This window comes from Anoplophora glabripennis, unplaced genomic scaffold (assembly GCF_000390285.2).
Source record: "Anoplophora glabripennis isolate ALB-LARVAE unplaced genomic scaffold, Agla_2.0 scaffold48, whole genome shotgun sequence".
NCBI classification, from domain to species: Eukaryota; Metazoa; Arthropoda; class Insecta; order Coleoptera; family Cerambycidae; genus Anoplophora; species Anoplophora glabripennis.
This window is the reverse complement of record NW_019416270.1, coordinates 201,302-226,646: the sequence shown is the minus strand read 5'-3', so window position 1 is coordinate 226,646 and position 25,345 is coordinate 201,302. Positions and strand designations below refer to the sequence as shown.

The following is a 25,345-nucleotide window of genomic DNA, read 5'->3' as shown; positions in this document are numbered from 1 at the left end:
CCCCCATCCTTCTCCCTCCCGACCAAGTACCAAAGCCTGTCATGTGACTTTTTCCTGCTTACTGGTTGTATAACTGTTTAATCGTGAATTCTATCTCACAGCCATCTAACGATCACTACTCTATACTCTCTGATGCCAACCCCCGACAATTGAACCACCCACCCCCAACCCAAATCCTACGGTTGGGGTCAGACCAACCCCAGTTCTTATCGAAGCCTGACATGACTTTTCCCTGCTTACGGCTTATGAAACCGTTCAATCTTGAATTGCATACTTCACCCATCTTATTGTTTAATACCCTTTAACCCACAAAAAGTACCAAAACCTGCCATAAGATTTTTTTACTGATTGTGGGATGTGAAACCCTGGCTGTAGATTTGACTGCAATAATAAAATATTTCGGTAGTTTTAATGACCGATAATCTGTCAAGTGCATCCCCCTGACCCTTGGGGGGTTGGTGGGGGTTGTAGGGCTCGGTGCCTATTGATAGTCTTAAGCCTAGTTATGGTATAGGTGTCTGTAGGTTCGATTACAGTAGTGAAATATGACGGTAAGCCAATTGACCTATAATCTGTCAAGTTCATTACCCTGATCTTTGGGGGTGGTTTTAGGGGGTTGGAAGGCTTCGTGCTCATTAAGACTTTTGATCAGCATGACGAGGGCTATCAAAATATGAAGTTTCATAAAAATTGACCGCTGTTCAATTTCCATATGTTTTGTGCAGGGTTCTTTCCGCAAAGATACAATTTGTTGAGTCCCTTAGGCGTTAAATGAAGTTGTTGAGAATATTATGTTCAAAAGTATATTTTCCAATGGGTACGGGATTCTTTGGTGAGGAGGGCAAAAGCTTGTGTTAATGTCGGAGGTAGCCATTTTCAGCAGCTGTTGTAATAATGATTTTGTTTAATTTTAATTTCAACACCCTGTATTTCAGAAACGTAGCATTTCCGGACAGGGCGTTTCGAAATGGTGTTGCCAAACTTAAGGGGATATAGAAGGCATTGCGGAAGAAAAATGTTGTATATAAACCCCTAGTCGGAAATGAGCAGTTTTGGCCCTGTAGCAATTTTTGTCCAAAGACGTAATGTTATTATGTTGACTCTAAAGGGGTTCGATATTTAAGTAATTTTTATTAAATGTAACGCAAAAATAATAAATTTATAATAATTGTTTAAAACGACTTGTAGTAGGTTGTTCTTTAGTTCGATCCAAACCTCAGCCTCAATGACCACTGTCTGTGCTGTCAACTTACAACCCCCTCAAGTTTGGCAACACCTTTTTGAAACACCCTGTATAAACTTTTTTTTAGAATTAACTCACTAGGTACTTAAATATTTTAATGTACTTAGGTTACAAACAATTTTAATAAAATGTGGAAATAGTTCCAGAGAAAATGATTATGGGAGTTTTTATTGGGTCACTCTGTGTTCACTGGCCTATTAGATGTAATTTCTAAACCAATTGCGATGATTCAGTTGGCATTTCATGACTTGCTACAGTTTTTTGAGAAAACTATGGATTTTTTTATTGACACTGCCATTAATTGTCGTCACAAATACAAGTTTTAAATCTAAAAAGATTCCTTTTTAGTGAAAAATAAATAAAAAGTACAGAATTCACCACCTAATAATAAACTTTTGACATACCTATCAGAAATGAACAGTGATGTCGTGGATAAAGTAAAACACCTCAACAGTGAAATTATTTATCTATTTATACAAATACTTACTATGGCATGTACATTAGCGTGGGTAAAAAAAATCGATTATTTTTTTATTTACTTTATACTCTGAAAAATAGGTTATAGAAAATTATCTCCAAACAAAAAATCATTATGAAATGCGCAATTCATAGTGTTGTAGAAAATTAACTGCTCTACAAAAAATGGTCTCTTATGATTAGTCGATTAAATAAAACATTTAAAAGATAATCATCGCCAAACTTCAATGCACGCCAATTTTAACAGTTTTTGATTAAATAATTCGGAAAATTTCAATTTAGGAGTTTCAGGGTAATTTATACAAATTTGAGTTTCTAGTGGAGCTCCTAATGCAGTCAAAAAAATTCTTCGCTATCATACTCAATGGTTAAAATTACAAAAAAGTTTAAAAAAAAATCAGCACAAAACCAAAATGTTTGAAATTTTATAACACTTGATAATTAAATAAAAAACTTTTTAATAACAAATTGAAAATTTTTTTTCTTTAAGATTAATACTTTTCATAACAAATTTCTAACAAAAACGAAAATTTTTTCAAGATTTAATGAATCATTGACTCTCCATCAGAAATATTTTTTTCGATGTAACCAAACATGCTTACGACTAAAAAACATATAGAAAAATAGTTTAAACATTTCTCTGTTCAGAGAAACTGAAATTTGTATAAATTTCCCTGAAACTCATAAACTAAATTGAAATTTTCCGAATTATTAATCAAAAACTGTTAAAATTGGCGTGCATTGAAGTTTGACGATGAATATCTTTTAAAGGCTTTATTTAATTGACTAATCATAAGAGACCATTTTTGTAGAGCAGTTAATTTCCTAGAAAACTATGAATTGCGCATTTCATAATGATTTTTTGTTAACGAGTTATAAAATTCATAAGCAAACGAGAAATTTGTCTTAAAATAATCAAACTTCAACCTTTAATATCTTTTAAACGGTGAGGTTTACGAAAAAATTGTAAGAGACCTATTTTGTAGAGCGTTCAATTTCCTACAGGTATATGGGGAGAGATATTTTTAACGAACAGTTGATAGAGAGATATGAATTTTTTTCTAATACTGAGGAAAAAATGGAAAACTGTAAAGCGGAGGACCTTCCTATTAAAATTAAGAGTTCATATTTGGAGAGAATTTTTTAGAGGTGTCTAGCAACCTATTTTTCAGAGTATAAAGTAAAAAAAAATAGTCGATTTTTTTTACCCACTCTAATGTACATATTTAATAAAATGCCTGTATAAATATTTAAATTTTGCGATAGGTATCTAGTGCAAAAAAAAATCTGCCAAAAATTGAAAATCGCCTTTTAGCGCGAAAACGATAAAACAATATTAAATACAGCTGTACATATTTTCACCACCTACTTCAATAATCACAAAAAATCTCTGAAAACCGCCAAAAAGACCACAGTCGCCTCAACTACACACTTATCGGCATATCAACAATACCCTACCAAATCATTATTACAAAATTTTCGCTTTACTTTTGACTATGAAAATCGTACATATATTGATTTGGCGCCCTGCACGTAAACTCTCTCCCTATCCTATGTGCCATGAAAAACTTATTAATCATCGATACAGTCTCATAAAAATGCCAAAATGTAGAGGTTCACCATTTTCTTACCCATTGACCCGTGGACTTATCGGGCCAGTCTATACAAACGACGCCAAAATTACTACGATCGAAGCACCCCTGCGCCCAGCGGCCACGACTGAACGCGACCAATGTATAACAAAAAGACTGAAAATTTATATACCCTCTCTAAACACATAGTCATATATTTTCCTAATACCTTACCTTACACTACTGATTATTTAAATACATCCAATGATGTATATGACACTTCTGATATGATTATGACCTGCTAAATACTTGCCGTTAATGGTTAAGTATCTTGCATGATTTTCATTCTCACTCGGCGAGGGAATATATTTTATACCTACAACATGACTATCTATCTTCATTTAAAATGTCCAATTTTGGACTTGTACGGTTTTCGAACTCTCCGATTCAATTATTGTTTATAAAATAAAAAACGTATCAAGATAAAAAGGATTAGTTTTTTGCTAGGTGTTATATGGTAAATATGTTCCTTGATTGATTCATACACTAATACATTATTTACAACTTTCTTATTATGACTTAGAAACATACTAGAGAGCACAGTGTAAATTTGGGTAAAAAGTCTGTTGATATACCTACTTTTAAATTAAAAAAATAATTAAATGTATTCTTATTTTATAGACAGAAAAAGAGTAGGTAATGCAGAAAATAAAACCAACTAAGTGAATAGGGATGTCCAGAAACGAATGGGGCATATCTCAAGGGTAGATTTCTTGGCTAAACCGATTTAGGTCAAGTCACCTTAGTACAATTTTGTTTCCATAAAATGTTGTAGGCCTACAGAAAAAAATGTTTGCTTAACTTTCTTATGACAACTCTTCACTTTTAAGATAGCATAATATGAATATAACATATTTTTTACCTAAAACAAAGAGAAGAGAAAAATTATTTTTAATCTTTTACTGCATTCATAATTATTAAACTAAATTAAATATTTTATATGATTTAAACCAACTAGATTAAATATTTTATATAATTAAAACCAATTTTCCCCACTCAAAAGTCAATTTCTAGGTACTGGGATACGGTCCTGGTAAATTTAACGTTACAGTATCACATTCAAAAGCCTACATCTCATTGTCAATAGATACTGACTTTTTCATAGACGCAGATTGGTCCAAATCACAAAAAAAATATAGAATTTAGTTGCAAATTTATCAAAAAATTGAAGCTTAATTTATGCGTTCAGTAAAAATTGAATTTTTTTTTTCTCTGCAGCCATACATTTTAGACACTGGCAAGTATATATTTTTTAAAGTATCTAAATAACGTGTCATTTAAAAAAATCTGCGTTGTCTTAAAATTTCTACCAGCAAAAGAAATATGGCAGAAAACAAGACTTCTTAGCAACTTCAATGTTTTTGGCAAACAATAAGCTCATATTCATATTTAACTATCCCGAAAATCTCCCTATAAAAAATTTTATTGAAATACATATATTTAAAAGTGATGCATCTTAAAGATCTTAAAAACTGAGACAAGAATGTTTTTTAAGAGTCATAATTTTTTTAGGAAGCAAATTATATTAAGGTAACTTGATCCCTTCAAGAGTGGCCTATTCATTACCGGATAACCTGCTTATATTTACTCTGACGATTTACGGAAAAACGGTTTTATATAAAAAATAATATTGTATTAAAAAATGTTGTAAACACAATTTAGCAGGTACTTCTGAAGTGACAAAACTGCTAAATATTATCACTTTGCCCTACCTTTTCCTAAGTATTCAAAATGTATTGCTCTAAATACTTTTATTTATATTTAACACAATACTTTATTGAATTTTGAAATGATATTTTGTAATTTTAAGTTGTCGGTATTTCAGTTAGAGCTAGAGATGAATATAAAAACTGAAATATTTACAAAGCATGTCACATTTTTCTAATAGGTATATAATATTATTCAGTAATTTGTTTCAAACTGAACCCTTTTATTTTTAGATTTGGTAATCAATTCAATTACATGTTTCATCCCCTGTGGAACTTGCTCCAAACAATGACCAATCAATATCGTTTTGGGACATGGAAACCATTTCAGGTCAATCAGACGACATATAAATTTATAAATAAATATCCTGATATTAAATCTGTGGTTTAGGACCCAGTTAGGCACTAGTTACATTTACGCATGTGCTACACCATCGACACGAGGGCTGATAAAGTCGATATTTCGTTAACCTTCAACTTTGTGTTTATATCCAGCTAAAAATTTATTTTAAAAAATCATATACAATTACTGGAAATGAGTAGAGTGCATCTTGTGTGAGGAATCTTGTTTTGGGTGAGTAGAAATTTGCGCGCATCACTAGAGGCCGTATTGACTTGCATGCGATTGATTGGGGTTTATTTTATTTAATATTTAAGTTAACGTCGATAATTTAAATGCCGTAAAAGAGCCGTAAGAAGGTTTTTAAAACATGAGTTCAAATTTAGCTGACGAATTTATAAAATACTTATTCTGTTCATCAAGTTATCCTAATTTTTCCTCTATCGATTCTGTGCAGTTACCTTCATATTACTAATTCATCTAAATGTATTATTCAATATTTTATTCATTTAGCACATCTGACAACATGCAATTTCTTTCTGATTGCTGCTGAATCTGTTTATATCTCTAATAGTTCTGTAAAAGTAACAAATATAAAAATATGTAAGGTATCTACGTGAAGTAATATAAAGTTACATAGTTATTATTATTAACACCCTTAAGAAGCATCATCAATATTCATAAATCAAAAACTAGGTAAGTACTAGAAAAATTTAGAAATATAGTTGATGAGAATCCATTGATATGTAAATGTAATGTAATGCTTAAAAAATATAACCTAATAGATTTACTTACAGACGTTTAAAAAAATAATTAAAGTGGTTCTTTATTCTGAGGTAAAATAGGGCATCTGGGCTAAACATGCCTTAATTAAATGTCGTTCAATTTATAGGTTGTAAAATTATAATGAAAAAAATCGTATTTTAACAATATTCAATCAAGTTGAAAAATGATGAACTTGAACTAGGGAGAGAATTTTAAAAATGTCATCTTTATCTTCACCAGTAGAGGGCGCTAACTACAACGTCCTGGTGAAATAGGTACCTATGATAGTTTTTTTTTAGTTATTCATATGTAGGTTAAGTCGGCTATAAAAACAAAAAGTGGGTTTACTTAAATTTGAGTAAAAATGGTATAAATTAGTTGAGCTTCAGAAAATCGAATACATTTATAGATAAACGTAATTTTATTTTTTTCATTATACGTTAAACAGGAACATTAATTTGTTAAAAGATTTTAAATAAGGTGCAAATTAATTTAAAATTTAAAACTAATTTTTTTATCAAGTCGAAACAAAAACTACAAAAAAAGTTATTTCATTACTGAAAGAGATGACTTGTAGGTCTGTCCAGTTTTGGCAACTTAAATCGAAATTTTGCTGCTTTATTTTAATTATTTTAGTTATCCCATTCACATTTATAATGAAATGAATATATTTCATGTGGTGGTTTTAAGATTTTCACAGCTCGTGCTGATGTTTAAAATACGATGGTTTCTCTGGTTATTACACCGTGGTCTATACAGTATGTTCGCGGATTGAGTTTACAAGAGGGCAGAGCTGGAAAAGATCCTTATAAAAAGGATCTAGATCAAAGATATTAGATCTTTTTTGAAAAGTATCTATAGATAATTTTAAAAAAGATCATTTGACATTAGAAAGATCTCAGATACAAGATACTTTTATAAAAGATCTTTTTACAAAGATCCGTATTTTAGCTCATTAAATGTGATCTAAGATCAAAAAATATCTTAGATCGTTGGAGGAGATCTAAGATTAAAAAAGTAGGTAACTTCTCAGATCATTTAGAAAACATAAGATCTTAAGTTTCAATAAATTGGGCCATTGTTAGTTATTGGAATTTATGTTAGACAAAATATTTATTTTAATAGAACACATGCTGGCAAATAAATTTTTAATGGAAGTACCTAACCAATTGTTGGAATGTCACTGCATTAGATACTGAAATGAAACTATAGTCAAATATTTAACATTTACTATAGTATACTATATACATACACAAAATAATATTATCAACTCAACTCAAAAAATATTTTCTAACAATCAGTAAATTTACACATTATTCTTATGTACATAATGAATTTGCCTTAAGTAGAACTAAATTTTCAAAATTTTTATCGGAAAGTGTACTTCGCCTGGGGGCATTAATAAAAGTAGCAAACGAGAACATTCTTTCAACTGAGGCTGATGATGCCAATGAAGTATTAAATTTAAAAAAAAGTTACTTAATATAAGGATATTTGTCTAGCATTTAAAGAGATCTAAGATATTTTTGAGATCTAAGATCTTTTTTGGGATCTTTGGGAAAAGTTTTTGCTTGTTTAGAAAATACCAATCACCATAACGAACTTCAACTTTGTTGTACAGGGTGGCTCAAAAACACAAAAATGTAAGAGTAAACATACCTTATTTTGCAAGATACGAAAAAAAAGGCATTCTTGATTAGTTTTTTTTGTTTAGAAAATACGAATCACAATGACAAACTTCAATTCTATTGTATAGGGTGGATACAAAACAGAAAAATGTTATTTTGCATAAGGGTAAACATAACTTATTTTGCAAGATACGAAAAAAGGTATTCTTGATAAAAGTTTTTGCTTGAAACATGAATAAAAGTCACATCATCAAAAATGTTATTTTTTATACAGGGAACAATGTACAAAACTGAAATGCATCTTATTCAAGTATAATTTTTAAATAAAACGAACATAATTACAACAACAATTAAGTTAAAAATATATAATATATCCTTTAAGTGTCATTATTATTTTAGGAATTAGTAGGTACTCTGATTAGAGGTGTGCTAGAGAATACTTAATTAAATTTTTGATCACGTGACTCTTATTCATTTTTCAAGTAAAAACATTTATCAAGAATCCCTTTTTTCGTATCTTGCAAAATAAGGTATGTTTTACGTAAAATAACATTTTTGTGTTTTTGACACACCCTGTACAACAAAATTGAAGTTCGTCATGGTGATTCGTATTTTCTAAACAAGCAAAAACTTTTATCAACAATGCATTTTTTCCGTATCTTTCACTTTTTGGTCCATTTGTCCTCATGTAAACTCAATCCGTGGACATATTGTATATACAGGGTGAGTTATTTCCATGTTTAGTGTAGGGATCTGGGAAAGTAGCAGAGATGCAAAAAAGTTTAAATGAGGAAAGATGTGCAGTTTTATGATCCTTATTAAATGTTACTTCTAAAAAACGTCATGGCTGACTCGATAATTGGAAAATTTGAGATGCGTGTAACTCCGTTGCTATTTATTTTACAAAAAAAATTAAATTACAAAGTTTCAGGTTGCTGTCTTATTAACACTGCAAAAACCTAAAACTTTGTAATTTATTTATTTTTTAATAAATAGCAACGGAGCTGAACGCATTTGAAGAAATTGGTCGAATTCGGATTTTTCCAAATATCTAGTTAGTCATGACGTTTTTTCAAAAAATAAAAGTAACATCGAAAAAGACTCTGTATAACTGACTGCAGTTAGACAGACCATTATGGAATGTCTCAGGAGGCCATCATTGTCTGAAGGACGATTCCGACCGCAGCTGCCTTAAAATCAACAGCAACAACTGAAATTAACGTCAGGACACACCTAGGGGTTCTAACAGCCTGTAACTGACAGGGACCAGAAACAACGGAACAACCCAAAAAAACATCGTGCTTTAAACTATTTCACTCAATCTGGTTTATTGGTAATCACTTTTGCAGTGGTTTTGGTTTAGGTTACATACTATTTAGTTTCCAGAACATACAAGGCCCCGATCCTATTTTTTTTTGTCGTATTAGTAAAAGCACCATTAACAATTGTCGTGATGTTAAAAAAATTATAGTGGCAGGTTACGTCAATTAAGATATCTATACTCGACGGCCGAAAATATAGATAGTGATTCATACATAATATAGAAACACTATTACCGTAAAGTGTATAATACTTAAAATGATTTTTATAACGGTTCAATATTATTTGCTTATGTTAAATGATGTGCCGCTCTCTTTGCACATCGATAGGATCTATAACAGTCATAGACTGAGTTACACTGAACGCGATTTATTTCCTATCTCTGTCTATCGCACTTATTACAGATAGGGAAATGCTCTTTTTAGTGGGTGTAAACGGACGTACGTAGAATTCGAGTTAGCCGTAGTTAGAAACGTCAAACTATAAGCGCGCGCGAGGGTTTGCATATTCCGTGACTATAGTAAATTTATAAATTAAAAAAATACAATCGGGACGTTTTAAAACGTAGGAATAATAATTAAAATGGATCAAAGTGCCGGTTGTAGCAAACGGTCTGTTGCTCATAAACGCCCTAACCTATGCGATGCGGAATTAATAATGGTAAAAAACGTGTATAAAGGAATTCGGTCGCGAAATTCTAATACAAGTGTAAGTGAAGCTGTTGATATGTGTAGTTCGTTGACAAAAGTATCCGTTGCTACTGTTTATCGTGCCATAAAAAATAGTGTAGAAGTGAATCCAAAGAAGAAAAAAGTGGAAACACGAGGGAGGAAGAAAATAGAAGTCGACGTTGACGTGAAATACTCCATACGTAGGAAAATTCATGGATTTTTCTTTAGAAATGAAATACCAACGATAAAGAAAATTCAAGCTGCAATAGCTGAAGATGAGGATATTCCTAATTTCTCTGATAAGGTTCTTAGAAGAATAATGCGTGACATGAATTTTCGATATTTGAAACGGAATCGGAATAGTATGCTCGTTGAAAAAGACGAAATTGTGGTATGGCGAAGAGAATACTTAGAAAAAATAAGAGAACTTCGTGCATCTGGTAAGAAGATATATTACATGGATGAAACATGGGTAAACGAAGGTCATACTGTATCAAAAGTTTGGCAGGATGGTAATGTTAAGAGTAAGAGACAAGCATTTTTAGATGGATTTTCTACTGGATTAAAGGCACCTTCTGGAAAAGGACGAAGATTGATTATAACACATATTGGAAGCGATACGGGATTTTTAGAAAATGGTTTGCATGTATTTGAGTCACGAAAAACGGGAGATTATCATGAAGATATGAACAGCGACGTGTTTGAAAAATGGTTTGAATATGTTTTATCATATCTGGAGCCAGGAGCAGTTGTTGTGATGGATAACGCACCTTATCATAGTAGAAGAGTTGAAATGTTACCGACATCAGCATGGAGAAAAGGAAATATTATGGACTGGTTACAATCGAAAAATATTGAATATACAGAAACCATGCTAAAAGTACAATTATTAAAAATTGTCCAAAGAGAAAAAGGTCAATACATTAAGTATGTAGTGGATGAGATGGCCAAAGATCGAGGAATTCGTGTACTCCGTTTACCGCCATACCACTGTGAATTAAACCCAATTGAGTTGGTTTGGGCACAAATAAAGAATGAAATCGCACGAAAAAACACCACCTTTAAAATAAACGACGTGAAATTATTATTACAGGATGCTATTAATCACGTCACTGCTGAAACATGGTGTAAGTGTATTGGACATGCACAGAAAGAGGAACAACGTATGTGGGATCTTGATACAACGGTAGAAGTGTTCATAGAACCAGTCATTATTCATTTGGGTGAAGATGATTCTAGTGATAGTGATAGCAACAGTGATATGTGAAATATATAATGTGAATAATGTGATATGTAAGTATTTAAATATATTAATAGTGAAGTGATTATGTGGCAGTGAAGTGAAAGTGTGACAGTGATAATATTCGTGAGATAATTATTATAAAATATGTAAGTACCTACTTAAATAAATATATTATTAGTAAACATTACAATATTTTGCGGCGGCGTAAGCCGGGTGGTGGTGGGTTATCGATGCCCAAGAGGGCATCGTTTTATAGAAAACACTTAAAATTTAAAAACAAAATGTTACTAAAATATTTGAAGTTTTCTAGATAAAACCTCTAAAAATAATAGATGTTATGTTTTATTATATTTTGTCCATATTTTCTACATCTTGTTGCCTTTTACGTATACACGCCTATGTATTTTCGATCCCCGCACGCCTCATCCTCCTTACTAGTCCAAGAGCTAGCGATGAATCACTATCTATAATTTCGGCCGTCGAGTTATAAGTAAATATTTTTTAAGCATTAGAATACATATACCAGAACTTAAATAAAATTGTTTGCAACAGACTGCGTGATTCAATTTAGTGTGTCTACCTATTTAACATGCAGTAATATGAAAAATTGCTTTTATCTTGAAAATTATTAGTTTTTTTTACTTTTAACTAATTTACCATTTTTATTCATAATTGGCATACTTTTCATTGTTTTTTTGCCTAAATTGTAGATAAGTGAGGAACGAAAATGTTTAGGTCATAATTGGTCCACCAGTAATGTCCAACTAGCGCCCTCTGTCAATGAGCAAAGAAGTGAATATTATTTTCGAAATTCTCGTACGAAAAAATATATTTAATCAAATTTTTAGCTTGATGGATTTGCCAGAACTTGAATTTTGTTTTCATTTTGACACGTTGCAGATTCATCCTATTTTAATCTTGGAAAAGTCCCATTAAGTTATCTCTCATTTTTAATGAAACGCTCTGTCTATCATTAGATACATATAGTACACCTGAGCACAGAATTGCTACCTTAAAATTAATAAGCTTTCTTCATACCTATGCAGTGTACATATTTAATATTGATCCCTTGATTTCTTTTTACATAATCTTACAATCGATAGCTATATTTTTCATGTTCTATAAATGTAGCATACCTAAGTAAAACGTCTGTATCTCACATTGCCACTAAGTTTTACTAGTGATGTTTGTTATCTCCATTATATGGATATAAAGTTTTTCATATCAAATTGTAGATTGGATTCTATCTGTATTTTTTTATTCTTTTGTATACCTATACAAATGGCATTTTAAGACTGTTAAATTCATAATTTCTTTTTTAAATGCCAGAATAGTCTAATGGGATTTCATTCATTCACTTAGGTTTTTTTTTTGTTTGAAATATATTTGTTAGGTACAATTATCAAGTCTTGATTTTCCTTTGCAATTCACTAAATCTCAAATTCCTTTTATCAACTTTTTTACTATTTTGAGACCTATCTTCGTGGACATGTTTTGATTAAAATGAAATTTTAAATCTCCTGTTCCAGCTTGGTGGATACATATATTCAAAAAATCTGTAATATCGTTTTATTGAGCAAATTAATGATACATTCAATTCAATAATCATGCAGATCTGAAATATACAGGGTGTTACTTAAGTATGTACAATAAATTCAACAGACGATTATTTGAGTGATTTTAAGAAAAAAGTTCATATAAAAATTGGTCCGCAGATGCTTCATTTTCAAGATACAAGGTGTTAAACTTTTGTAAAAAAAATTGCTATTTCGTAAATATGTTAAACACCCTTTACCCAATTTTGTTGTAATTTGGTAGTGTTATTTGTAGTGTTAAGGGGCCAGTTTAGCCCTAACTTGATTAGATTTGTTAAGTCTAAAATTGGGTATTTAAGATATTTACGAAATAGCAATTTTTTTACAAAAGTTTAACACCTTATCTCGAAAATGAGGGATCTGCGACCAATGTTTATGTGAACTTTTCGTCTAAAAATCACTCAAATAATCGTCTGTTGAATTTATTGTACATACTTAATTAACACCCTGTATGTTAAAAACTTTTCAAGTGAGAGTCTGGCACTACCTCTTGAATTTTCTATGCATAATTAAAGAGTTTGTATAACAGTTTTTGAATATCGGCGTAGTACATTTATTTAATCAATAAAAACTTATCAATCCAGAAATGCGAAGATGGAGAACAACATGGCACGAAACTCGCCATTCCGTCAGGCTCTGGCCAGCGTTGTGAGTAAAACTCCCAACGGAGCCCTCTTTATGGATACAGAATGGCAGCAGAGAGAGCCGAGAAAGAGTTAAATGAGTCTCCAGAGGTTTATAAGCGAGAACTCGAAGCCCTGCGGCTTATGGTTAAAAGTAACGGAAATAAATAAGGTTTATTTCGTTGTATAACGTCTTCTTGCATTTCAGATGATCCTAATTTGTCTGTGCCAGACAGTGATCAGTTTTTGTTGCGGTTCCTCAGGGCCAGGAAGTTTGACAGCAAGAAGGCCTTTCACATGGTAAGTAAAGTTGTAGTTGAGGTTGCTTTTTGTAGGTGCTTAAAGACATTTTAGTTTAAGAAGTTTGCATGTAAAATAACTAAACTTGACTTAATAGTTTATAAAAGGCCTTACATATTATTATAGACACATTCACCAACATTAAAAGCTTATGGAACTAGTAAGAAATTCACTTTATGCACGTACAGTGTTACTGGAAATATACAATAAAAAAATTGAGTCTTGATGACATATACATTATAGGCAGCATCATTGTAAAAAATGTATTTACCTATTTGACAGCACAGACACAGCCGCAAGTGCACAAACTTTAAGATAAAAATAATCAATATAGTTCATAGAAACTTTTTTTTATAGTAGCTACTAATTCAGCATTTCAATTGCCAGTGACGTAGACATGAGGGGTCAGCCCTTTTAGAGAGATGTGTACTTCTACGCTTTTGAAAATATTTGTATATACTTGGTAAATGTTTGATATTTATGGGAGAAAAACTTCCGTAAAATTTTCGTATTTTCTTTTTTAGACTAAATATTAAAGATTGAACTTTCTATTTGTTTCACAACAAGAACAACAGTTTTTCAATGAATTTTATTGAATATGTTGACACGTTAAAAAGCTAAATCTGAACGAGGTTGATAAAAAAACAAAATAACAAGTGAATATAAATTAAACATAAAAAATATGTAAACATAGGCTAACATTGTTATTAGCACGAATGAAATAAAAAGAAAAATAACAAACAACTTCATCATCAGAGTGCAAACATAACCGTTTCTTAAAGAAACTATATTTTCCTCGTTGGAAAATTGTTATTTCTATTTTTATTTGCATTTTCGCTAAATGGACACAATGTTTCCTCACCTCGAATATCACATATCGCAAAACAAACTAAGGTTTATATTAATTTTTTTGCCTATTATTATCTGACTAATATTTCAATTTATTAAAAAAAATACAGTTACAACAAGAGATGCCTAGTATCAGAATATGTTAAGTCTATTATAATATATAACAAAAAAAAAGAAGAAATAAATATAAAAAGTTGAGGAGAGGAACTTACACATAAATAACACAGATATAAAGAACAAAGCAAAAAGTTAACAAACAATATGAAGCATACATGACTGCTTACTGCGTGCTGTGGATAGACTAAACGTTATTGCTTCTAGCTGATAGGTGTGGTACTTTTATTCGAATGTTACTTAAAACACCTGGACAGTCCAAATATTATGAAAAACATTATATAAAAACATAACGAGAAACATATCCCCTTTTCACAAGGACATGAATATTGAAACCGTCAAGTAGCATATTCTGACAGAAAACTGCAGTAGTTCGTATACCGGTGATTTCACAAACCTGTAGGTACTGTTCCCATAGGTGCAATTTGTTGAACATAAATTGGGCTCCATGCTACTAATGTAGTGTTATATTATATAATTTATAATTAAGTACGACTGAATATTTCCTTCTAGTGATTGTAACGATATCACATTTAGAAGAATTTAAGGTTAAATTATTATTTTGAGACCATAGACTAATAACATCAAGTACATTTTGCAACCTGTAATAATCGATAATGGTAGTTATGTCCTACAAGAATTTAAGGTGGTCTGTATAAATTAAATTGTGTACTTGTTAGTCAGCCATAATGTCGTTAATAAACAAAACATAAAGTAAGGGTCCAAGTGTAGAACCTTGAAGCACGCTAGATTTTTTATGAAAGTTATGAAACTTAAAATCACGGCATTAAACAAATTGATACATATTTTGTAAATGTGATTGAAAACGTTACAATAGTGAGTCAGGCACAACAAACTTATTCAGTTTGTATGTACAAGATGTCGTGGTTGAATCTGTCAAAGGTATTAGTAAAGTTGGTATTGGTATCACCGACTTGTTTTTGTTTTAAATTTTCGTCAAAATGTTAACATGTTCTCGAATAATTGGGTACTATTTCTTAAAAATTCCAGATACAGAGGTATTTCCTGATGAGACTTAAGTGCCCAGAACTATTCAGCTGTCCCTTGCCCTCAGAATGTACTACGATGTTTGATCTTCAAGCTCAGAATATGCTTCTACAAAGGGACCAATTTGGTAGACGAGTGTACATAATTAAAGTAGGTAAGTAAACTCATACACGACTAATCATAGAAGAAATATACAGGGTGATTAATTAACAATGGGAAAATCGTAAGCTGAAGATACTACACGTGAAATGGTGACCATTGGCGCAAACATGCCTTATCCGAAAGTTTATAGTTTCGGAAACACAGGGTGTTGAAAGTTAAAATTTTAAATCGTTTTTTTGCGATTATTCTGAAAATATGTAGGTTAGGAACTTGAAAATTTGTGAAACTATGTTTTTTTAGGCGACGAATAAGATGCGTGTTGTAATTTCAGCATTGCTCATAGAGGGCGCCACTTACGACCAATTTTACCGAAAATTTAGTTAATAACTTTTTACCCTGTATGTCTAACATGAAACTTGATTCAAAACCTGAAAGAGCAATCATTTTTCCATTAATTGTGTATTCTTGTTTCATTTCGGTATCTCGATCCGTTTTCGAGAAAAATCGATTTAACGAACACTATGTTTTGATAATACGAGAAATTAAAAGCGAAACAAACCAAGTGTTTCTTCGTGTTATTACAACAATTAACAATAAAACAAATGAAATTCGTAATAATGATTTAAAGTCAGTGTTCGAAGAATCCACCGTTGACATTTACACACTTTACACAACGTTTTCTGAGAGATCTTCGAGTTTGAAACAACATATTGGGATTGCGTTTGACTTCGTTGGCAGCGATTTGTATTCTTTGCCACAACTCTTCACACGAACCAATAGATTCTTCCAAATAGAAAAATGAAGAGGATTGAAGTCCGGACTTCTGGGTGGCCAAGTAAAAATGCTTCCACGGCTTGAAGAAGTTCCACTTTATTTAAGAAGAGACATGTGGTTCATGCACGACGGAGCTCCACCGCATTTTTCTTGGCCAGTGCGTGCATATTTAGATGCAGTTTTTCCAAATCGCTGGATTGGCCATGTAAGCATTTTTGCTTGGCCATCCAGAAGTCCGGACTTCAATCCTCTTGATTTTTCTATTTGGTCTCGAATGAAAGATATAGTTTACAAAGAATCTATTGGCTCGTGTGAAGAGTTGTGGCAAAGAATACAAATCGCTGCCAACGAAGTCAGACGCAATCCCAATATGTTGTTTCAAACTCGAAGATCTCTCAGAAAACGTGTAAAGTGTATCAGTGTCAACGGTGGATTCTTCGAACAATTACTTTAAATCATAATTACGTATTTTATTTGTTTTATTGTTAATTGTTGTAATAACACGAAGAAACACTTGGTTTGTTTCGCTTTTAATTTCTCGTATTATCAAAACATAGTGTTCGTTAAATCGATTTTTCTCGAAAACGGATCGAGATACCGAAATGAAACAAGAGTACATAATTAATGGAAAAATGATTGCTCTTTCAGGTTTTGAATCAAGTTTCATGTTATATGTACAGGGTAAAAAGTTATTAACTAAATTTTCGGTAAAATTGGTCATAAGTGTCGCCCTCTATGAGCAATGCTGAAATTGCAACACGCATCTTATTCGACGCCTAAAAAAATATAGTTTCGCAAAATTTCAAGTTCCTAACCAACATATTTTCAGAATAATCGCAAAAAACGATTTAAAAGTTTAACTTTCAACACCCTGTATTTCGGAAACTATCAACTTTCGGATAAAGCATGTTTGCGCCAATGGTCACCATTTCACGTGTACTATCTTCAGCTTTCGACTTTCCCATTGTTAATGAATCACCCTGTATACTGCCATGCAAATCACCCAAATGATACTGTTTACCAATGTAATATGATGCAGAACGTCAAAAAATCAGTTGCTCTAGGCTTCCTAAGTTCACGGATTATAATTATGTTTACCGCTTAATTAGTGCACATTTTAATTAACATTGTTGAACAGAACAGTAGGTACTGGACCTCTGTTATACTATCATAAATTAACTAAGTTATAACAAAGCCTTTGTATGAAATTTACTCTAAACTAACGACCGGTAAATTAATGAACCACTGAATTAGATGACATGAGTATAAATTAAAATTTAATATATTATTTTTTTCATATATCGAAGCAATACAGTACCAACAGCTATTAAAGAATTAATATTTCTTGTAATGTAGAATTAATATTTTAGTTATAGGTGGGACAAGTAATATTGACCAAGAAAAATTGCATTTTTTCACAACTATGCCTCCTTCTACCTGCAATAAAATTGCAGAATTTCTACTCCAATCATTTGTTCGGCATTTTCATGAATGCATTGTATTTAATATCCTATTTTTATAAATTTTTTAGTGACAATCAGCTAAGCAGTAGAGTACACAGAAAAAAGTTAGGAATGGCCTAATTCATTTATTAAATTTATTAAAAGATAAAATTATAAAAAGATATCTACAAGCCTAACGAAAACTACAAAAATGCAAAATTTTCACTTTAAATTGCGAATATATTTTATTAACAGCTTAAAAGAAAGTCTAATGGGCAGCGCAGTATACAGTATTCAATATTATTAGGTATATTTCGTGTTGTGTGTAGCAGATAAGTTTTTAATTTTATTTTAAATAAATTTAATGACAGTGCGTTCATGATGAAAGGAACAAATTCGTTTAAAATTCAGGTAATTATTTTGTGGAAAAACGCTCAGACACGTCCATTGGTATTTTTAGTTGCGGATTTTTTGACATAAGAAAATTGTATACAGGGTGTCTCAAGAAGAACAGATGCAGTCATCATTGATTTTTTTAATGGAACGCCCTGTTTTTTATGCCATTTTTGAATTGTACGGTAAATTCTGAATATTTTTTGTATAACATACCATATCTTAAAAATCAGCGGTTTTTGTAATAATGACGTTTGAAAATTGATATTTTGAAATACACACAATTAAATAAAATGTTTAAATTGGACAACCTTGAACATTTTTTTAAAAGTCAACAAAAACAACCTAGTATGCCAAATTTTGTCTTAATCAAAACAGTTTTCTTCGTATTAATTGTTTTTCATTCGTTGACCCCTAAACCATTTTGATGTAATACCTACTTTGTGACAATAACCAAACTGTCACCGGCGTTTAGTTTGCTAGTGTCATTTTGTAAGTTTTGCGTTTTAAAAATGCATTTATCTGAGAAAGAACGTATTGAAGTACTTATGATGATTGGTTTTACAGACAGAGTGCGTACTCAACAAGTGTGTAATTTATTTAATGTAATTCATCCTGATCGACCTCCAATTACTAGATCTACTGTCAGCAAAATTGAATTGAAATTTGCTGAGCACGGCCACGTTAAAGATTTACCTAAAGGAAGACCAGCAGAAATATCAGAAGATTCTAAATTAGACGTTTTACTAGAAACTGTAAATAATTCCCATGTAGCCGTTAGGACAATCTCCAGGAATTGTAATTTGTCATCGGGATCTGTCACAAATACTACGAAAAAATAAATACCATCCTTATAAGGTTCAACTGCTACATGAACTATTAGAAGATGATAAAAGAACGCAGTTTTGTGGGCAGATAATTGAGATGAATAATCAAAACTTATATTTCACCCGAAAGATTATTTTTTCTGATGATGCTACTTTTGTTTTAAATGGACACGTAAACAAACAAAACTGCAGGTACTGGGCAACTGAAAATCCTCGTTGGACACAAGTCTGTCACACACAGCATCGTCAAAAAATAAATGTTTGGGAAGGTATTGTTGAAATCCGATTTCCTGGACCCTATTTTTTTTTTAAGAAAATTGAAATGAAGAACGCTACTTAGACTTTTTTCAGTTTGAACTCGCCGTTTTAACTGTTGTGTTTCCTAATCTACAAGATCTAGATATTCCTCATAATGACATATGGTCCCAACACGATGGGGCACCTCCTCATTTTGCAATTATTGCAGTTCGACAATTTCTTTACTCAACTTTCCCTAATACATGGATTGAATGCAGAGGTCCTATTGAGTGGCCACCAAGGTCACCGGATTCAACCTCTTTAGATTTCTTCTTCTGGGGTTATTTGAAATCTAAAGTTTACGCGAATAAACCAAATAATCTTGATGACCTGAAACATGGTATACGAAAATAAGACTTATTCCAGCAGGGGTAACTGAAAATGTTCAACGGGAAACAATCCGCTGACTACAAAAATATAAACGAACAAAACATTGAACATTTATTATAGAGCAATGGTTATTTAAATAATGTTTTATGATTAGACATTAAGCAATTTTTTTTCCATTTATCACATTTCAAACGTTATTATTACGAAAACCGTTAATTTTAGAGATATGGTATGTTCATAATTTACCGTACAATACAAAAATGGCATAAGATACAGGGCGTTCCATTAAAAAAAATTAATGATGACTGCATATGTTCTTCTTGAGACACTCACAATTTTCTTATGTCAAAAAATCCGCAACTAAAAATACTAATCGACGTGTCCTAGCGTTTTTCCACAAAATAATTACCTGAATTTTAACGAATTTGTTCTTTTCATCATTAACGTACGATTTAATCTTTGAAAATTAGTTTTTTTTTTTCATTTTCGGTGGTAAGTAATTTAGAAATCTAGTGTTGTATCCAAAATTATGTGTTGGTAATTGCCTGTTCTTATGCTAACGTATTTTCTTGGAACCACAGCTCTTCATTGGTCATATCTGTATCCGATAATATTATTGTTAACAGTTAAGGTTTTTAAATATTATTAATAATATCACCTTTAATTAAAATGATATTTTAATGATGAGATAATGGTCATAGATCAAATATAATTTATCAGAATTGATAAGAAAGATCTCAAAAAACAAAAATCGATTTATTTAAGCGCTGCAAAACTTATTCGTTACTATTTTAAACTCGGTATTCTTATCTGAATTTCATTCAAAATACATTACGGAACAATGTGAATACATTGGTTTATGTGTGAAACATTTTACCTTTTGTACGTATCTTCCTGAAAACGCAAGTGGTTATATCGGTCATAAAATTCTGACTGAATAATGGAGAACGAGAAACGCTGATAACGTATAAGATGCGACGTGGGCTAAAATTGATTGTGTTCTTCCAGATAACTTCGATTCGTCGAAGGTAACAATAGACGACGTTTTTCGCGTCAACGTTTTGGCGCTGGAGCAAATAGTACGTGAAGCGGAAACTCAGATAGCGGGGATCGTTGTTATCTTGGATATGGCAGGGCTTAGTTTACAGCACGCGAAGTTCTTCACTCCTTATTACGCCAAGAGAATGGTTGAGCTGGTACAAGAGACGTTCCCGCTGAGGTTCAAGGGCTTCCATATCGTTAATGAGCCCTTCTATTTTGACGCGGTCGTCGCCGTTCTCAAGCCTTTCCTGAAGGAAAAAATCCGCAAGAGGGTAAGGGTTTATGCAAATTTTATTTAGCCGGATTAAAAGCTGTATATTGAAAGTAGTGGATACATTCAATATTTTTAAACAACTAACTTGTTGAAAAAATGCTGGGACTGGTCGATTTCTATTTAAATAAAACTTCTTTTCGGCAACAATTTCTTTTTAATACAGTGTTCTGCCGACTTTACAGGGCGTCACAAATTAGTAGGTCAAGCTGTTAACGGCAGATACTTGGGTGAAAATAATGGGACTTCTATTTTGTCATTTTTAATCTGGGTGCTCTGTTTTTGTGCTACAGTGTGTTAAATTTAAAGCCTTTAATTTTGCACGCGATTATATGTAGATTATCCGTATTTTTTTAGTAATTTAAAAAAAATCGAAGTGTAAGCGGAGGAATGGTGGGGAGGGATATACCGCCTTACCCCCAGTCATTCCTTACGCGTGCCTATGATTGAGAAGTGCTGTTTTAGATAAAATTGATGTGCACCATCACCTCCACTCTTCCGCTGACGTTTCGATTTTGACATCTTATAAACGTTTTCATCTCAGTATGTTAGAAAATTAAGGAGTTATTAAAAAAATCGTTTTTAATCTTAATTTTATTACCTCTAAATTGAAAACGGAGTTTCCCCAAAGTAATAGCAATACAATGATAGCCCTATTATACAACAAAATAATCTACGATTAATGAAGCTCAATTTGAGGAAAACCAATCGATAGGGTTTTATAAAAATGTGCCGAAATACGAGATCTGTTCAGAAAATAACCGAACTTTGTTTTTCAAACTTTATTATTACTTTTATACATTATTGGACTTTATCTCTTTCAAAGTACTGCCCTCCCCTATTCACACACTTTTCTCAGCGATGTTTCCGTTTCGCTAAGTAGTCCTGGATAGATTTATTTGAAGTGGCCTTTGAAGTCTGTGACGAATTTGCATTGATGNCTTTATTATTACTTTTATACATTATTGGACTTTATCTCTTTCAAAGTACTGCCCTCCCCTATTCACACACTTTTCTCAGCGATGTTTCCGTTTCGCTAAGTAGTCCTGGATAGATTTATTTGAAGTGGCCTTTGAAGTCTGTGACGAATTTGCATTGATGAAGAGCTTCCAAAAAATTTTAAGATCAAAATATGTGTTACGCTTATCTATCGCAAATTGCTTCGCTTATCTGCCAAAGTTTTATTTTATCATATCAGCAGCACAGGTCAGAAAAATGCTCCTTCAAGGCCATTGAAGAACATGTACCATGTAAAACCACATTTCTAATAAGGCAATTTTGAAATGAAGTTTTAATAATAGTTTTCCGCGGCACTTTCAAACTTTTAATAAACTTGAAAAAAAAACACTTTCGTTTCTCAATAGCAGACAACTTCTGGTTAATATGAATAGGATGGGTCTGACAAGCTTATTTTTTAGTTCTTGATACGTTTTATTTCCATTATATTTCTTCTTTCTGCGTTTTATGACCAGACCTCTGTCTAGGATTACACGCTTCTAATATAGCTACTTTTATATAGTTGTACCTATGTCAAAAGAAACTTCTTTTGACATAGGTACAACAAATTTAGTCTTAAAACTGTAGTCCAATCTATATGCAATACGCTTACAATATGCCAGCCAAAAATGTGTTGAAGTTGTCTTGAAATTTGCAGCTGCCTTAAATTTAAAATGTAAAAATTTGTACTGGCTTTAATTGTTTTTTTTGTTTGAATGTTGATTTCAAATTATTGTTAACAAAGGATAAAATATTGTCCATACCAAAATTGAACTATTTTTTCTGAATATACCCGTAAGAAAATTGATTGAAATCTACGGTGTAATCTTTAATGACTTTTTATTAAGATTAAATATTTTTTCATCTTTTGCCGACGATAACATATATTTTATCGAAACTAAGACATTTTTGTCGCAAAGCTTCATTAACAGTCACCATTGCAATGTTTTCTGGGGTTATATTCTTTCAAAATGAACTATTATTTAATAACGAAAATGAATTAATGCATTTCTAGGTTACAGATTTTCGTGACGTTTACCAGTATCATTCCCAATATTCTATTGCTATTGAATTGCTTCTTCATTCATTTATTTATCAAGGGATTTTAAGTTACAGTTTAATGCTTGCCACTACAAGTAAAACTGTAATTACTCCTGTTCCTTCTGAACAATGTGTCTTCTATTAAACTACCTACGTAAGCTTGCGCGAATAGCCACAAATTTTACGTTCAGTTTTACCCTCTAATTCACCCTTAAGGATTTTCGGTAGACTTCACTAACACCCTATTTATATTTGCCGCTGGATTTAACATTCCATTATGAACTAAATAAAACTTGATAACGTCTGGAAAGATCTTAGAGTCTGCGCCTAGTCTTGTCGCAAAATTGAATTTAGTATTCATTAGTTTGCGTATAATCTACTAGTATGTCACTTGGTTGTATGTTTGGAGAAAATACATTAACTAATTTAATGATGATTTCCACGTTTGTCGTCATTTAGTTATTCCTTATCGTAATTCTGCTTTTAGATAATTGTACATGGCAGTGATCTGACGTCTCTCCAAGCCTTCGTATCGCCTGATATTCTACCTATTGAATATGGAGGGAATGCTGGCCATTTCGATAACAGATCGTGGTATATGCAGTTGCTGACGGAGGAAAAATACTTTGAAGATTTACACAAGTTCGGATACATTACGGATGATGGCCAATCAGGTACTTGAATTTAAAAATATAAAGAATAACAATAAAATTGTTGCATTATAATAAATGGATATATTAAATAAAATATAATTTTGTAAAGCTTTTATAAATGTTAACAGTTCCGTATTATCTAGGGTTGCTCAAAACAAGTAATAGTTTTGTAACAGTGATTTGTTAAAGAAGAGGTATAGTAAAAAGCTATTATTATAATACTTTGTATCCCATATTATTATAGAACAACGCTATTTTAAAATAGTGGACATTATGAATTAATTTGTCTGTATACGTTATATTAAACAACTGAATAAAAGTTTAAAATCAAAAAAGTTTTGTTTCATTATTTATTATATTATACATTCTCTCTTTATTTAAAAATTATTGAACATTTTAAAATTATTGAACTATTTGACTATTTGAAATTTGAAATATTCGACTAGGTATTTGAATTAGTGAATTATTGAAATTTGACTATTTGAAATTATTGAACTATTTGAAAATATTGTACTATTTGAAATTATTTAACTATTTGAAATTATTGAACTATTGAACTTTTTAGGTTTCTACAGGCTGTTACAAATTCGCTTCTCACTACAGGGATCTTGAAAACGGTAAGAGATACAAACTAGCTCAAATGGGGGCGTAATCAGGGGACCAACATTATGCTTCTAAAATATCAAGGCTAACATGATTAGGTTTCGAAATATTTGAAAAAACTGAAATTTTGGAAATTCGTTTTTGTTTCGTTTCAGCCTTGTTTGAGGTGATATTGAAAAAAGAAGAACACTTTCTCATGGCCACTTTTTAAACTCTATCGAATGCCATAATCAATTTTTATATGTAACGTTTCGTCTCTCCAGGACCATCATCAACTTCATTTTTTTAAATACGATCTTAGAAATTGTATTACATTTTTTGCAAGCCTTCATGACCTCCAATACTGTACTGCCTTAGCCTGAACCAGATTCAGACGTTTTGTCTCGAAAAATTCATCTTCAGTGTATTCGTTCCAAATTGAATTATTGAAATTTTTTGAAGAATACTATTCAGTTGGAGTTTTGGTTGTTCATATGCATTTTTAAGAATTAATTTGTCATAATAAAATTAAAATTGTAATAATGTTTTAATTTTGACGCAACAACTTATTGAGTTATGTATGACCAAGTGATGGTAATAGTTAATAAAAATAAATATGTTATTGTAACGCGTGTTGGTAATAGTTTAAATAACTAGATGGATTTCACAGGGTCTAACGACACTTACAGTGTACGATAATTCAATAAACAAAGAAATCTAAATAAAAAATTTAGATTTGGAACGAATACACTGAAGATGAATTTTTAGAGACAAAACGTCTGAATCTGGTTTGGGCTGAAGCAGTACAGTATTGGGGATCATGAAGACTTGCAAAAAATGTAATAAAATTTCTATGGTCGTATTTAAAAAAATGAAGTTGATGATGGTCCTGGAGAGATGAAACGTTACATATATAAATTGATTATGCCATTCGATAGAGGCCATGAGAAAGTGTTCTTCTTTTTTCAATAACACCTCAAACAAGGCCGAAATGAAACAAAAATGGATTTTAAAAATTTTGGTTTTATTCAAATATTTCGAAAACTAATCATGTTAGCCGTGATTTTTTAGAGGCATAATGTT

The 25,345-nt window shown here is 31.5% G+C and overlaps 1 protein-coding gene across 1 annotated transcript; it reads left to right on the top strand.

Annotated features, from left to right (window-relative positions):
• Positions 1 to 5,541: 5,541 nt before the first annotated feature.
• Positions 5,542 to 23,879, top strand: LOC108904976 (alpha-tocopherol transfer protein-like). The gene is made up of 6 exons (XM_018707716.2): positions 5,542 to 5,631; positions 13,204 to 13,396; positions 13,451 to 13,542; positions 15,517 to 15,667; positions 20,687 to 20,991; positions 23,515 to 23,879. The coding sequence occupies exons 2-6, from the start codon at positions 13,309 to 13,311 to the stop codon at positions 23,707 to 23,709; spliced, it is 831 nt and encodes a 276-aa protein (XP_018563232.2). The 5' UTR covers positions 5,542 to 5,631; positions 13,204 to 13,308; the 3' UTR covers positions 23,710 to 23,879.
• The last annotated feature ends 1,466 nt before the right edge of the window (positions 23,880 to 25,345 follow it).